The sequence below is a fragment of the Lycorma delicatula genome, chromosome 5, assembly GCF_047948215.1.
Source record: "Lycorma delicatula isolate Av1 chromosome 5, ASM4794821v1, whole genome shotgun sequence".
NCBI lineage: Eukaryota > Metazoa > Arthropoda > Insecta > Hemiptera > Fulgoridae > Lycorma > Lycorma delicatula.
This window is the reverse complement of record NC_134459.1, coordinates 41,714,043-41,730,353: the sequence shown is the minus strand read 5'-3', so window position 1 is coordinate 41,730,353 and position 16,311 is coordinate 41,714,043. Positions and strand designations below refer to the sequence as shown.

General features: G+C 29.1%; 1 protein-coding gene and 1 non-coding gene across 4 annotated transcripts in view; both read right to left on the bottom strand.

Moving 5' to 3' along the window:
* Yif1 (Yip1d-interacting factor 1) overlaps positions 1–10,659 on the bottom strand; it is a 36,112-nt gene extending 25,453 nt beyond the window's left edge. For all 3 annotated transcript variants that reach the window (XM_075365971.1, XM_075365969.1, XM_075365970.1), the window contains exons 1-4: positions 10,502–10,659; positions 8,514–8,702; positions 6,564–6,835; positions 2,099–2,193 (exon numbers count right to left, since the gene is read on the bottom strand). In XM_075365971.1, the coding sequence (XP_075222086.1) occupies positions 2,099–2,193; positions 6,564–6,835; positions 8,514–8,702; positions 10,502–10,532 (587 nt within the window). In that variant the 5' untranslated portion in view covers positions 10,533–10,659. The remainder of the gene's footprint in view (positions 1–2,098; positions 2,194–6,563; positions 6,836–8,513; positions 8,703–10,501) is intronic.
* Positions 10,660–11,092: 433 nt separating this feature from the next.
* Positions 11,093–11,164, bottom strand: TRNAC-GCA (transfer RNA cysteine (anticodon GCA)). The gene has a single exon. It is a non-coding gene; the product is annotated as a tRNA-Cys (tRNA).
* Between the last annotated feature and the right edge of the window lie 5,147 nt (positions 11,165–16,311).

The following is a 16,311-nucleotide window of genomic DNA, read 5'->3' as shown; positions in this document are numbered from 1 at the left end:
AACCCAACCACCAAACACCGGTATACACGATCTTGTATTCAAATTTGTGAAAAAATAACTGATTTTACTAGGACTTTCTAAATCAGCTGATTTGGGAAGATGCGTTCACCACTAGACCAACCCGGTGGGTTAAACCACACCTACCTGACCGTACTAACCATAACATCAGAAATGTACTCTACAAAGCCAATCAGTTCATAAAGCCATTTGTTTTTCATAAATAAGTGGCTTTATATGGAAATTAAGTCTAATACATGTCTAAGCTTATAAAACCTTATACAGAACAGACACTATAGCAAAAGCCCTAAAATATTCAATGTTATTTTTATTTTTAGATCCAGTCTCAAAAATGGGACATACTTTTCTCAATTTCCAAGTATTTGGAAATTTATTAGTTTTTAATAATAAATTGAATATATCATAAGACTGTATAAAATATGTCACAGTCTGGCGATGTCACATTATCATATTTGGAGATCATTTAGATTTCATTTTTCTAATAACATCTTTACTTCAGGCAGAAAAACTGGAGGAAAATAAAATGTTAGTGTCGTAAAACTTGTTCCTTAAAACTTGCTGGGGAGTATCCATAAACAGTGCAAAAGTAATCTAGAAAATATTTTGCTTTTCCTTATTATTACTACTACTACGGCTACTGAAGAAATAGTTAACACAAAAGTATTCACCAGCTGTATCAATATTTGATCTTCCATTCTTAATGAAGTTCCTACTGTCAATATTCACAGCATTTACAACATTCTAAATTAATTTTAAGTTTTACTTTCCCCAATTTAAGACTCTCTAAATTTTGTTACATGTCATTTATAAATCTGCGTTTTATGTACAATTCTTTTTCAAATCATTTTAATCAAATCATTATCTTACCATATCAAAAAAATTCTCTTTTTAGACTTGGGGGAACCATTCAAGTTAAATATTTCATTAATTTTAAAATTAAACCGATCAACAGATCTATATCTTTGAAATCATTTAGCAAGTTCCAATCAATCTGTCTTATTAATCTATAAACATTTTAAAAGATTTGCTTATCAAAAATTAAAGCTTCATTAAAGGGAGTATCACTTTGAAACTTAACAATGCAGTCGATAATTGTATTTAATGGTGGATGATGCAAGTCTTCTAGTCTTCTTTAACAAGAGGCTGTTTATTTATAACTCCTGAGACATGATTTAATACATTAGTTGTATCAAATCTAATATTTTCTAGTTATATTAGATAAATCATTCAGTAGTCAAGAACATTAGCGACAATTTATTTGTGATTATGTAACTGCCTTTCATTAATACTATCAAATTGAAATGTATTGTTAGTTATTTTGGAAAGATTAGTCATATAAAATTAAAAAGTTACGTTTAGATTAATTATCTACATTTAATGAACTATCAAAGTAACAAGAATAAATTCAAAATTTTGAGACTTTATGGTATTATGTCAAATTTTGACTTACACATATAAACACATACTTTCAAAACCTTAATGTGGTTCATTGTTTATCTTGTGAAATGAACAGTTGTGTAGCTTGTCATTAATGGCTTTCATTACTCCATCATCCCTTACTTTTGTCAGTAAGAGTGATTTCTATCTTCACAATAAACACAACTCTCCATTAGCAATATTTAACTGAATAAATGTTTCCGTAAAACAGTAAAACAAAACTGTAATTTAACATTTTTAATAATATTTAACATTCTAACTAACATTTCATGTTACTTTAGTGAATTACCTAAAGTTACGTAAATAATAAAATGTATGAAGACTGTATTGTCATCAATGTAATACAAGGATAAAATCCATCAAAATAAATGAAATGAAATGAAATAAAAAGAAAATAATATATCACATACTCAAAGAATTTTGAACTAAATGAGTAGAATTCGTTATTATGTAATACTGCACAACTGTACATGGTTATCAAAACGCAGAGAAAATGAGTATCTGTCCTTCATAACAGTTTGTACTGAACTGAACTAAAATTTTGTTCATAAATTTTATAAAACTGATTAGAAAAACTAATAAAAAAAAACAACAAAAATATAAATTTGCTTAATAAATGTAAATTAATGGGAAGGATACTAACGTCACATAAGCCATTGTTGGTATGTAAAGATCAGGTGCATTAACTTCATATCTAGGTTGTACTGGTTCATTCTGTTCATATTTTACAGACCAATCCTGTGGAACAACACAATTAAAATATTATTAAACTCCCAAAAAGGCATAATACATTTATAATTAAAATTTATAAATACATGAGAAGCTCAGGGCCATAGTAGCTCAACACCAATTTACTGGTTTTGTTTCTGTCCAGCTGATAACCATTATTACACTAAACAAGCTTAAGAGCACAAAAGTCAAACAATTTCTTTTTTTTTTTAATAAAATGTACAAAATTACTGTTTATCAATATTTTTTTTGCAGGAAATAAAATGAATAAGCTGAATGAAAAAAGTCATCAAAAGATCACAAAAAATTGAATTTTATATTATTTGACTAGAACATCAGTTTTAATGGATCTACTACAAGTTTTTTAATACTAGTAATACAATAGTACAAGCTTCAAAGCATGATGTAATAATTTTATTTCATTTATATATTACTGAGAACATCCTTGAACATAATCAGAGTATCATTAAATATTTAAGACTACCCTACCCTGAAGGCATAGACATTGTCAGATATGCAGATGACGTGGCCGTCCTCGTAAAAGACAAGGAGATTGACCAACTCGAAACTAAAGCAAATCAGGCCCTACAATTAATAGATAACTGGCTTAACAACAACCAATTGCAGATGTCTCCAACCAAGTTCAAATCCATCCTACTCTCAGGCAAGAGAAGAGTCAGGAGCATAAATATTGAGATAAGAGGTGTAAACATACGAGAAGTCAACAACGCAAAATACCTAGGAGTGTACTTAGACAGAAGCCTAAAATTCGGCCAACATATAAACATGGTCTGTCAAAAGGTTGCCCCAACAACCAAAGCCACCTAAGAGCATTATTTAATAATCGCAGTGCACCAAAATTGGCAGTTAGGCGGCTCATTACATCAGCACTGATGACACGTCCCTGGGCCGCATATACTTTAGTGGATGTTCGGCCCAGGGATGTATGGTGGAAAAAACAAGTAGAAAAAAAAGTGGTTATGTTGATTAATGTAACAATCTTGATCATGAATTATATTTTCCTCTCACATTTTTTTTGCTATTAATGTATAATATGAATTTTATATAGCATTTTTGGAATCTATTTATGTTTTTACTTCTTTTAGCATTTCATGAATATATTTCAGTCACAATATTTTATACGTACATTGAATAAATAGCAAACATGACAATTCTTATGTTAACACTTTGTTAAAGCTATATTTTATTTTTCAATTTCTTCAGATTCTAGATACAGCGGTTCTTTTGGGTACTAATAATACCCAAACCCACAATAGTACCCACAAGTACTGCAAAACTTGGAAAACAAACCAATATAAGGTCCTAAAACATTTTTTGTGAACTGTTTTTGTCATTACTAAGATGATTAAAGATGAATACCAATTATGGTTCTGCTAATGTAAAATTGTGATGTTCCCAATAATCTTATTACAATATACACATGAAAATGTAAACACACCTATTCAATTACACAATTAAAAGCATGAAGTACCTCCTGCACTTCTTACTAAAACTCTATTGTAAATTAATTTCTACTCTTACTCTTCTATCAAAATTTTCAGTAAAAAGAAATAAATTGTGCAGCGGAATGAGGCACACCTTAACAAATGATGGATTCCAATCTGGTTAAATTTATGAGTCAACAATGATAAAGTAATATTAACTTTTTTGATAAATATTGTAATATTGCAGAATTCATGTCTCCTCACTGAATTTATGTTTATCAGAATGATGCAATTCATAATGTATTGTACACATAATACTTAAACAATTAAATAATCTAACATTGAAATATAAGGGTAAAATAAAAATATTAGTATTAAAAAAAATAAACAAATGAAATTCAAAAATAAAAATAAAAATAATGAATTTATAATTTGAACTGGAGATTGCACTATTGAATATATTAATGCAATATGCAGCACTTACACTACTGTATGTATTATTTAATCAATACTGTATGTATTCAATATACAATACTTATTTACATAAGTATTAGTGATATTGAAAATTTTTTATCTTTTACATATATAAAAATGAATGTTTATTTGTTTATCCCGTATATATATTCCTATACCATTCATCCAATTGCGATAAAGTTTTGGTGAGTTGTGTGCACACCCACCAAGGTTTCTGAATTAATTTGGACCCGCTAGGTGGCGCTGGGGGTTGAGATATTTCAAATAATTGTGTTTATGGTCTGATTTGGCTCATATTCAGAATATGTATTACTTACATGGAAAGAAATAACTCTGTAAAGAATGGACCTCATAGATGGCATTGGGATTGAGATATTTGGAAAAATTGCATTTATAGTCCAATTTGGCTCATATTCAGAATATATATGTTATGTGAAAAGAAAAATTATTGCAAAAAATGGAGGTGGTGCCAGTGTCAAGATATTTATGAAACAAATAAAGAAATATACCAACAGACTTTCATATATATATATATATAAAAGGCAAAGTTCATATGTGAGTCCGCTATAGACTGAAAAACTACTGGGCTGATTTACACATGGGTTTTTGAAATATGGTCCACATTGTCCGAAGATGGTTTAAAGCTATTGAAATCCTTGATCAAAACACTCCTAACTTTCTTTTTGCTGGTAGACAGAAAAAAGAAAGTTAGGAGTGTTTTGAACCGACTAATGTGTTTGGACAGTAGTCTGAATTAAATCCGACAGGTATGCTGTTTTGACAATTGGATTCATTTACATTCTGTCTTTTATAAACTGAAAGGTTAAATTTTGTAAGTTCTGTAATGTTCAGTTTTTAATGTTTTATCAAACTTTCAATTGTGTTCATTTAATCTATATAACTCAAATCTAGCAATAGCGAAGCATTGCCGGTTCTGCTATTATGTTAATATAAATTTTGAATAAACATTCGGATATTACTTTTATCAGGTACTGTACTGTTACTTTATTAAATATTTTTGGATAAACTGCGATTTTGCTATTGTTTCTGGATAATCTACAAACCTCCTCCTGGCTATTACTGTGGATAATTGGAGGTTGACAGACTTTAATTTTCAACAGTAAAAAATGAACTTAGGTACATAAAAATTCAAATAGTACACACATCACATAAGGTCATTGCATTTCACAATATCATTAACAGAGGATACATATATTAAAATAAATTAAAAATTGGAAGAAATGAAGCACATCATGGATATAGCTCATAACAATGGTTACTTAGTAGATACAATAGTTCAATTAGCTAATTCCTTTTCAATATAATTCCCAGCTAAATTTAGGCACTTGTCCCGTCTTTCTGCAAGATATCTTATTCCAAAAGTAAAGAATTATTCACCATGATCTTGTATATCATTACTGTTGAACTCAGCACTGTGTAAAAACTTCCAACCAAACAAAAAAATATAATGGTATGAGATGAGAATAGTAAGGTGAATACTGCAACACCTCCCAATCTAACTTTTGAGTAGCTTCCCATGTCTTTTACGCAATACAAGAGTGGGCATTATCGTGTGAAGAGTAATGTCTTTTATGAGAAAACCACATGATCTTTTCTTCTTAATGCAGGTTTCACTTCATTTTCTAGCATGTCACAATAGTAATCACTGTTGATTGTACTATTCTCCTCCAAAAAAATCACTTAAGATTGGGCCTTTATAGTCCCAAAACACCGTTAACATCACTTTACCAGCTGATGCATAGGTTTTGAATTTTTTTATGGCAGGCAAATGTAGATGTTTCTATTTCATAGTCTTGATGTTTGATCTACATTTTTATTTTATGATACTGAATGACCATTTAAAACACTGGTCCGTCTGATAACCTGATTTATTTCTCATATGACCATTTGGTTCTAAAAACATACTTTGAAATGATAGATAAAAAAACCCCAATAATTCCATATTTTCATAATGTAAAATATACCTACTTAACTTTACTATGCTTCCTTAATATTTGTAAGCACATTTGGTGATGTGATTATTATATGATAACTACTCTGCTGAAAAATCTAAGTTACTGAAAATTCATGTTTTAGATGGCATAAAAAAAAAAGAAAAAATGAATAACATTCATCTAATCTAGAAAAGTAAGACCAAAGTTAAACATCTGAGGAAAACTATGCAACACAAACCAAAATCAAAGTGCATTGTAATAAGAAGTAAAACTTTCAGACTTTTATATTGTAACAACAAAAGACTTAATTGTTTTACCTTTCGACCATTGATGGAACAAGAAGTATAATGCAGATTTGTTGGCATAAATATAAATTTTGTTAGCAAATTAGCGGGCATATTGAAATATGACAAAAAACAAAATCACAATGGATAACAGAACTTTGTAACAAAGACGATCTATGGTAAATATCTCATTAAATAAATTAAAATTAATATATACTTACTGAATGTGTAAATGGAAAAAACAGTAACTTCAATTTGCGCATGACATAAGATGTATCCACAGCAAAATAATATTTAAGTCTTGTAACAGGTACATATTTTTCAAATTCACGATCTACCAGCTGTTTACCAGATCCAACAAGTGCACTACCATATTGCATGGCAACATTTGTTACTATTGGGTTCGCCAATAGGCCTGGATCACCCACTCCGAGGCCTCCTACCCCAACTGGAGGAGCATTGGGATAACCACCAACATAACCACCCATTGGCACTGAAAAAAGGGAAACTATTTAAGTAAATTATTAAAATACTATTCATAAATAATAAAAAAATATCAATTCCAACACTAAAAAAATTATATATTAACATTTTTTAAAGAGCAAAAGGAAATTAGAAAAAAATAAACAGAATAAAACACAAAGAAAAATCAAGAAACCTTTTCGGGTAAGAAAGAATAAACATTATTAAAATGAACTTTTTTCAACTTCAACTAAAAATGGACAACACTGTTTTAATACAGTGCATGCTTAACAAATACACTTTTTTTAAATTACTTTGCAGAAAAAACTTACAGGGTTTATAAGTACAGTTATGAAAATTTGTCTACAATATATTAGTGTTTCTATTCCATATAAGTCTGCATACAATGCAAACATTTTTTAAAAATAAAAGTGACTTTTACAGACATATGTACAATTACTGTGCATACATAGATCTATCAGTATTAATATAAAAACATGATGATAAATCTATTATAATGACACGGTAGCCACATTAAAATGCACATTTTACATTTATGAGGTCTGTTCAGAAAATAACCGAATATTTTTAATTACCTGTCAACAGAGACATTTAGTGATGTGTATTTGGCAGCACTGTATCCTGTATAAACTCCTCTATAACCATGTGTTCTTGGATTGTTGATATCTATTTTAGTTTTCACGTTGTTATTTGGAAGCAACATGTTTAAGTGTTAGTAGCTATTTTTATGACATGCGATTCTCAGGAGCAATGATACAATGTGAAATTTTGCATGAAACTGGGGAAAACTTTCACAGAACATTTCAACTTTTGCTTACAGTGATGATGCTCTCATCATTACGCAATCATTGTACGCAATGTTACAAATAGTTTTCACAATTTAAAAGTGGTTGCAGTCAATTGAAGATGCCCCTCAACCACAAAGGCCTCTGACTTCAACTGATGATACCCAATTTCAGAAAATCAATGATCTATGTGTGCAAATCGCCGATCGATTGTCAGAGAACCTGCCAAGACATTTTGACTGAATAATTGAACTTGCATAGAGTTGCAGCAAAGTTTGTTCTTCATTTGATGATTGAACAGCAGAAAGAACATAGAGTGAACGCTTTTCGGCAACTTCTTGAACAAGTCAATGACAGTGAAACATTCATGCAAAGGATCCTAATGGGTAACAAAAGCTGGGTTTAGACATTGAGACAAAAATTCAATCATCAAAAAACTATACATTACAAAAAATGCTACTATCATCTAACTTGAGTGCAACATGTTACACTCAAATAACAATAACACGAAAACTATGCAAGATATAAAAATTCAAAGAATGTGGTTACAGAGGCGGTTGTGTGGAACACAATGCTGCCAACTGCATGTCACTAAATATCTCCATTGGCACGTAATTAAAAATGTTTAGTTATTTTCTGAACAGACCTAGTATGATACTACTAATGTTGTTGTTATGTACTAGTGTTGTTACAAAAGATTTACACGTAATTAAATTTGTTTTTCCTTTGGGTTACTGTCTTTCTAAAAATTTTCAATCTTCTTTCTAAAATTTATTTGAAAAAAGAATTTTTGAAGGTAACAAATAAAAAAAGGAAAAACCTGAATTTTGTATGTTACACAGGAAAAAATTAAACATTTTTCTCATGTAGATGTTAATTAATTTTAAAGAAAATCTTACTAACTTGTTGGTGCACCAAATGGAGGGCCAGGCATTTGCTGTGAATAGTTCGGTATTGCATTATTTTGTGGCATACCACCTGGTGGATTATAAAGATTATATGGTGCCTGCACTGGAGGAGGTGCATATCCTGTAGTTTCAAATCCTGGTGCTTCAACAGGCCTCTTGTGTAACTTCCGCCCAGTATTTTGTGCTAAAAATTAAAATAAAAAAAAATTTGATAAACTTTAAAACTTATTTAAAAGCTAAATAATAATTTATATACTGCACATATAATTTAATGTAATGGCATATAACAGAATAAGAATTAGAGCCCGTACATTAATAATAAAACATATTTTAAATAACAGGTTGTAACTAGTTATAGAATAATTTTGTTAAGTTAATGAATAAAATATCAGAATGGTCAATCCAAAAGTATGAATTAGAGATATCTGGTTTGCAAGAATTAATATAATTTAACTACAGATTGATAAAAACATTAATTTCAAAAGTTAATTCTTAAAAATAATGGAAATGTTTAAATTATTTTTAGGAAATACTGTATTGAAATTTCCAGGAATAATCACTTAATAGCATTTGCCACAGACAATTACACAATTAGTATTTCAGTTTAGGGAAAACAATAAGAAATTAAATAGCTTATGTATAAAGGCACACATATTTTCTGAAGGACGTTTTTATTAATTTAAAAGACTTAATAGATATATCCAAAATATATAGGAATAATGAAAATATCAAATTCATACTGATAACATAACTTACCTTTTTGACCTTTTTAGCAATCTAATAAACCAAATACCTGATAAAAATATATAATGTTACGTAATAATTAACTACATAATATTAGTTCCCAATTTCACAAAGTAAGATATTTATTATTCAAAGATAGTAATATGATACCCGACAGTGGAAATAAACACTGGGGATGAAATAGCTTCATTAGCAGCGAGAGAATGTCATGTGAAAAGATTTCAGAACTATGTTACAGCAAACTAGCACAGAAAGTAAACAACACTACTTCAGTGTTAATCTTTTTAAAAAGAATTTCGTACAGTAAAACAATCATTAACAGATGTGTTAAAATTTATTTACACAAGTACTAGCTAACAGTAGATAAATGATTAATAAAACTAAATTTCTTTTAGTTTATAATATTCCAACAATTATCTCTGCTTTCTAAAATAATAATAATAATATTAAAACAAGGCAGAGCTTACCATAAAAAAAATCATAAGATAATAGTTTACTTTTTAAAAACGATATTTCATTACCTAACCTATCACAGCAGTCAGATTAGGTGAGGTTAACTGAGGAACTTTAATTAGCATAAGGTTAGAATTACACACAAACGTTTAGAGTACAGAGTGATTGATTACTGTTGCAGAATGAAAAATTGTGCAAATAAAAAGTGATTTAATATTTATTCAAATATTATAATTCAATGATTTCACTATGTTTAAAAAATAAAAATTCATTTGCAGAGAAAGAACATAGTAAATCATAAAAACAGTCAATTAAATCACCAGAAAATTCAGTAATAACTGCAACAGTAATCTAAGAACTCCAGAAATAATTCATTATTTGATAAATTAATTGTACGAACTATGAGGCGTAATACAAAGACAATGAAATGAAACTTTGTTGAAAAGTTAAGCGAATGATTTGGTTTGGTTTTAAACAATTCACTGTAGATACAATAAGATGGCAATAATTTTAAAGATGTACATCACTGTACAAAACATACGTTGATCTATAATGATATGCATGAATACAGTACAAATCATACTTAATAACTGGAGCCGGTTGAATCACTTACGAGAGCAGACTATTACAAAAATCAAGAAACATTAACTGAAAATAGTTTTAAGCAATAAAATACGGGTATTTTAAGTCAATATTTGGTTAAATTTACAAATAACATTTTTATTCAAATATGTCAACATTCATAGGTTAGGCATGTAACAGATAAAATAAAATAAAAATACGTACGGTAATTTGAGCTAGCGGCGTTATAATTCATTTTTATCTAAAAAACAAAACACTAAATGTTTTATGAACGTCTTACAATTATTCTCAGTCACTTAAATATATTTAAGTATCAAGAAAACATTTGACATATGATATCATCGGCCACATCCTTCATTAACCACTAGGGCCAACAGAACAATAGAAAATTCATAAGTATTTTATTTGTGGTGACACTAATTTTTTTGGTAAATAATATTATAATTATTAAAATAATATTTATTCTGTGAATATATACGTTTATAAAATATATATATATATATATATATAAACTATTTAATAATAAAATAAATCTTTTTTGAAACAAAGTACATAATAAGTTTTATACAGGTATAATTTTATTTTGATACAATTCTGTAATCGTGGAGGAATAGCTGTCTCTGATATATATATGTATGTATATATTCTTTTCTATTGTAGGTTTCAAGAAATCACCTATATGAGATAAGGGGGAAGTTCGCCGTTAAAAAACGTGTAATTTTTTTGAACAAAAATTCTGTTAAATTTATATACAAATTCGTTTATTCCTAACACTTTAAAATTTGAAAAAAATTAAGGGGGCACCCGGGTTTGAACCGGGGACCTCTCGATCTGCAGTCGAATGCTCTACCACTGAGCTATACCCCCATCTATGAATATCAAGCTCAAGATTATATTATTTAAAGTACTTTTATTACAAAGTTATCAGTAATCGTTTCCACTACAATATGTGTACATAATAGATAGCATTTTTTTAAGTACTGCGGTAATAACGAAAAGCTAAACTTAAAATATAAAGTAATATTGGACAAAGGAGAATGACCGTGAAAACTGTTACGAAAGTAACCGGTACACTATTTCAGTAGTTTTTACGAAATCAGTTGTCATGACAACAATTGGGAAAACAATACGCTACGGCATAATACGGCAGTTAGGGTTCGGACCCTGTACCAGAAAGTGGTGGTCGGTGGCTTCTGAAAAATTTATTCACGTGTAGCTATCGTAATGTTAACATAACACAAAATATTATGTTTATTATTAACGAAACGAAAACAATTTTCAGATAATTATGTTGTTGCTGTGACGTTACATAGTAAAATGTATCAAGATATACGGACAAATATATTTTTATAATTATTCTCATGTTTCAGTTAAAATACGAACATGAGGTAAGTTTATTAAAATTATTTTATGAAATCTGCTTTATTGTAGTAAATTCATTAAGAACATGTTTATTACACAATATGACACGTAAGTAATATAATAAAAAAAAAGAATTGTTGTAGGGGAAATTTCCTCATAAAGTAAAATCTTATCATTAAAAGATAAATAATTTATTATAATTTAACGAGCAAAAAATTGAATGTACCACTCCGAAAACACAAGGCCCGGCAACATTTTTTATTACACTATTCTTTGAAAAATTAAACATATAAAACCACTTTTAAAATATGTTTATTTATGATTGTTATGTGTTTTCCTGTATGAAATTAAACACCAAAATATATTAATGCCATGAATTTACAGCTAGCGTTAAAATATTCGTTCACAACTTCTAATGTATTGCTTGAAATTAATTTTTTGCAATGGAAATTTTTCAAGACAAATTAATAAATTGATTTTATTTTATCTTCGGTAGTTACTAAAAAGTTATAATTCTTACGGGGTTTTTAATCCTTTTTTCTTATTTATGAGGAACATATTATAAGACGAAATTTTCCCTCTAAGTCAAAACACACAATGAACAATATGAATATCTTCTATATATTTTCCCTTCGAAATCGTCAATCCATATCGTTTATACAAGGTGTATTCTAAAGAATAACTGCTATGAAATTCCACGGCAGTCTTACCAGGGACAGTAAAGTATTCAGATACTTAGTATCTGAATACTAAGCAAATTTGCTATTCCATATCAAAATTCCAAGCAGATTAATATCCTGGCGGTCTAAAAGTGACGCTTTCACTCTGTTCAGTATAAGCTCTATATTTACCGTATCATTATTTCAGAAAGGGGAACTTTAACGATGTATTTTATACTTCTGATCGTAACAGAAACAGGAGAATGTAGCGTAAAACTAAAAATGAATGTATTTTTTCCGTAACGAAACAATGCCTGTTAATTAATGCAGTAGGTAAAGAGAAGTTTTTTCGTAGAACTATTTTTTATGAAATTATTAAATTAGCGCAAAAAAGGGGATACAATTTTATTTTATAATTTTTCCATAACAGTGTGCATATAGATGTACATTTAGATAGATAACTTGGTAGAACCATTTACCAAGTGAAAAAAACAATGTAAGTTTCGGTAACTCTCCAAAATAAATTACGGTTAATAGGAGTTTTCAAAATGATAAAAATTAACTGAGTTGTCGGATGAGAAGTTAATATTATTGTGGATCAACTACAATTATTTTTTTGTTTTACTTAATGACCCTCATAAAAACCCAGTTAACGATCGCCACGTATATTTTTGATTGGTTTAGAATAATAGAAAGAATGGATTTCTTTCGCAATCAGGATTTAATTAACGGATCTATTTCAGAATGGAAATTTCGGAGTGGACTACTAACAAATGTAACAGAGCGTGAGATAGTTTAATTTCAAAATAAAATTGAAATTTTAACAAGTATAGAACAAAGAATTATGTGTATTTCATTATGCTGAAATATTATACATTTTGAAGAATAATTAAAAAATGAATTAAGGAATTTTTTTTGCATTTCAATAAAGTGGATTAAATAAAAAAATTATATATTTTTTCTTTTTGTTCCGACCACTACGGATTACGTTTACATAGTTTTGACTTCTTTTTCTTTTCTCAAAAGGTTTCCATTCTTTTACGCTGTTGTTTTCGTCTTTCTTTTATCCATCTATTCATTTTTATAACCTTTTTCTTTCTCTCTGAAAACTTAGATTCTCGAATCACTTTTTTAAATTTATCCTTGTCTTTACACAGATCCTTAGAAATGTTTAATGTTTTTAGATATGTTTCTGTTTCTTTAAACCGGTTGGTCTTTGTGACTCTGTTTATGTAGAAAAAATAAATATTTGTTTTGTCAATCTTTGGTTGTTCATTCTGCATGAATTAAAAATAAAATTGTAATCTTCTTTTCCGGATTAAGTCCCCTATTTTTTTTTTCTGTATATTGGCAAACTTCCTTCTCACTTTTCAATTTATAAATTCAATTTTCATATTTTGGTCCATCAATTTTTATTAAAATCCTTTTTTCTACTTTTACTATTTCTTGTTCTGAAAAACCTGCAAATATTCTGCCCAATACAGTGCTTCTGGTAGGACTATAGTTATATAGTGTCTCAATCTGGAATTATATAACAGGGATTTTTTATTGTCAATGATCTACGTGAGATGATAGGCAGTCTCGATTTTTCGTTCTTTATTCTTCATTCCATTTTTTTTTCAATTATATTCGGTCTTATGATTCTCCTAAATATTTAAATTTTTGAACTGTACTTATTTCTTTGTTAAGGATTTAAATTTCTTTGTTAGAAATTTTTAAGGATTTGAGTTCTACTTTCTTTGACATTAGAAAACCAGTTAGTTTTTTCATAAGAAATTTGAACCAGTTTTGCTTGCACATTCTCTTAGTTTTTTATTTTAGCCTCATCTATATTTCTTGCAAAAATTACAATATCGTCTGCGAAGACCAAAGTGTTTGTATTTATGAATTTAATTTAGTGGTCATTTTTATGTTTTCGTGTATGTTTAACTTTTTAAGTCCTTTCTCCCATTCTCTTATAACTTTCAAGGGCACAATTATAGAGGATCGGAGACAGTTCATATCCAGTTTTAATTTCAAATGGTTCTGTAAGTTCCCCTAAGACTTTTGATTTTATGTTTGTTAATGTTTATTGTCTTAGGATCTATCTTAAATTCTTCTAGGATTTTAAGTAGACATTCCCTGTAGATGGAGTCGTAGGCTATCTTAAAATCTATAAAAATAGTAACTAATCTTGGGTTTTTAATTTTTTGATACAGTAAAATTAGTTTAAAATTAGAGATTTGTTTCTATTTAAGCCGAGAAAGTTAAAATTATTTTTTTTTAAATTTAAAGTTAATTCAGTAAAGTTATAAAATTAAAAAAAATATATATATATCAAGATCCTAAGGTATAAAAATATACTCTTAAAAATACCCAGATGGTATGTTTTGGAATATTTTAACAAAAATTAAAAATTTTTTTTGTCTTCAGTCATTTGACTGGTTTGATGCAGCTCTCCAAGATTCCCTATCTAGTGCTAGTCGTTTCATTTCGGTATACTCCGTACATCCTAAATCCCTAAAATTTGTTTTACATATTCCAAAAGTTGCCTGCCTGCACATTTTTTTCCTTCTACCTGACCCTCTAATATTAAAGCGACTATTCCAGGATGCCTTAATATGTGGCCTATAAGTCTGTCTTTTCTTTTAAGTATATTTTTCCAAATGCTTCTTTCTTCATCTATTTGCCGCAACACCTCTTCATTTATCACTTTATCCACCCATCTGATTTTTAACATTCTCCTATAGCCCACATTTCAAAAGCTTCTAATCTTTTCTTCTCAGGTACTCCGATCGTCCAAGTTTCACTTCCATATAAAGCGACGCTCCAAACATATACTTTCAAAAATATTTTCCTGGCGTTTAAATTAATTTTTGATGTAAACAAATTATATTTCTGACTGAAAGCTCGTTTCGCCTGTGCTATTCGGCATTTTATATGGCTCCTGCTTCGTCCATCTTTAGTAATTCTACTTCCCAAATAACAAAATTCTTCTATCTTCATAATCTTTTCTCTTCCTATTTTCACATCCAGTGGTTCATCTTCATTATTTCTACTACATTTAAATTAAAATGAATAACTATATTGGGTCACTAAAAAATCTTACAATCAACAAAAAGTAAAATTTGCTAGTAGTTAAGAATTCACATTGTAAAACGTTAAGGAAGTTGTTAAAAAAAAAAAAATAAAATAAAAAGAAAAAGTTTTCATCAGTTATTAGCATAGAGGATTAGCTGCTCAATAATTTCACTTCCTTATACTACCTTCGGTCGCATATTACCTTAGGGATGAAAATGAATTTGCTTCACTTTTTTAAATTATGCAGAGTATGAAAATACCATTCATTTAAATTGGAGTTTCCTCATATATATATATATATATATATATATATATATATACACACACACACACACACACACACACACACACACGCAAATATGGGCCTATGCATAAAATTTACTGGCTCAAAAATCTCCATAACTACTAGATGTATTTCATTGGAATTTTGATATGCTGCAGTAGTGTATCTGAAATTATGAACATGAAAATTTTATGATGGATGGTGGAGTCGTTATTGAGTTACGCTCAATTTAAGCGGGGCAAGTTAGAAGCGTGGTTCATTATGATGGTAAAAATTGACGTTTCTTTATCTTTCTTTCTTTTTCCTGTTTAACCTTAATTACCTTGATAATATAACTTCAGAGGTTGAATGAGGATGGATATGTATGAGTGTAAATGAGGTGTAGTCTTGTACAGTCTCGGCTCGATCATTCCTGAGATGTGTGGTTAATTGAAACCCAACCACTAAAGAACACCGGTATCCACGATCTAGTTTTCAAATCCATGTAAAAATAACTGACTTTACTAGGACTTGAACGCTGGAACTCTGGTCTTCCAAATCAGCTGATTTGGGAAGACGCGTTCACCACTAGACCAACCCGGTGGGTGACATTTCTTTATCTGCGGTATCTATTGTTAGTAATATTAAACCAAATTAGAAAAAATATTAAA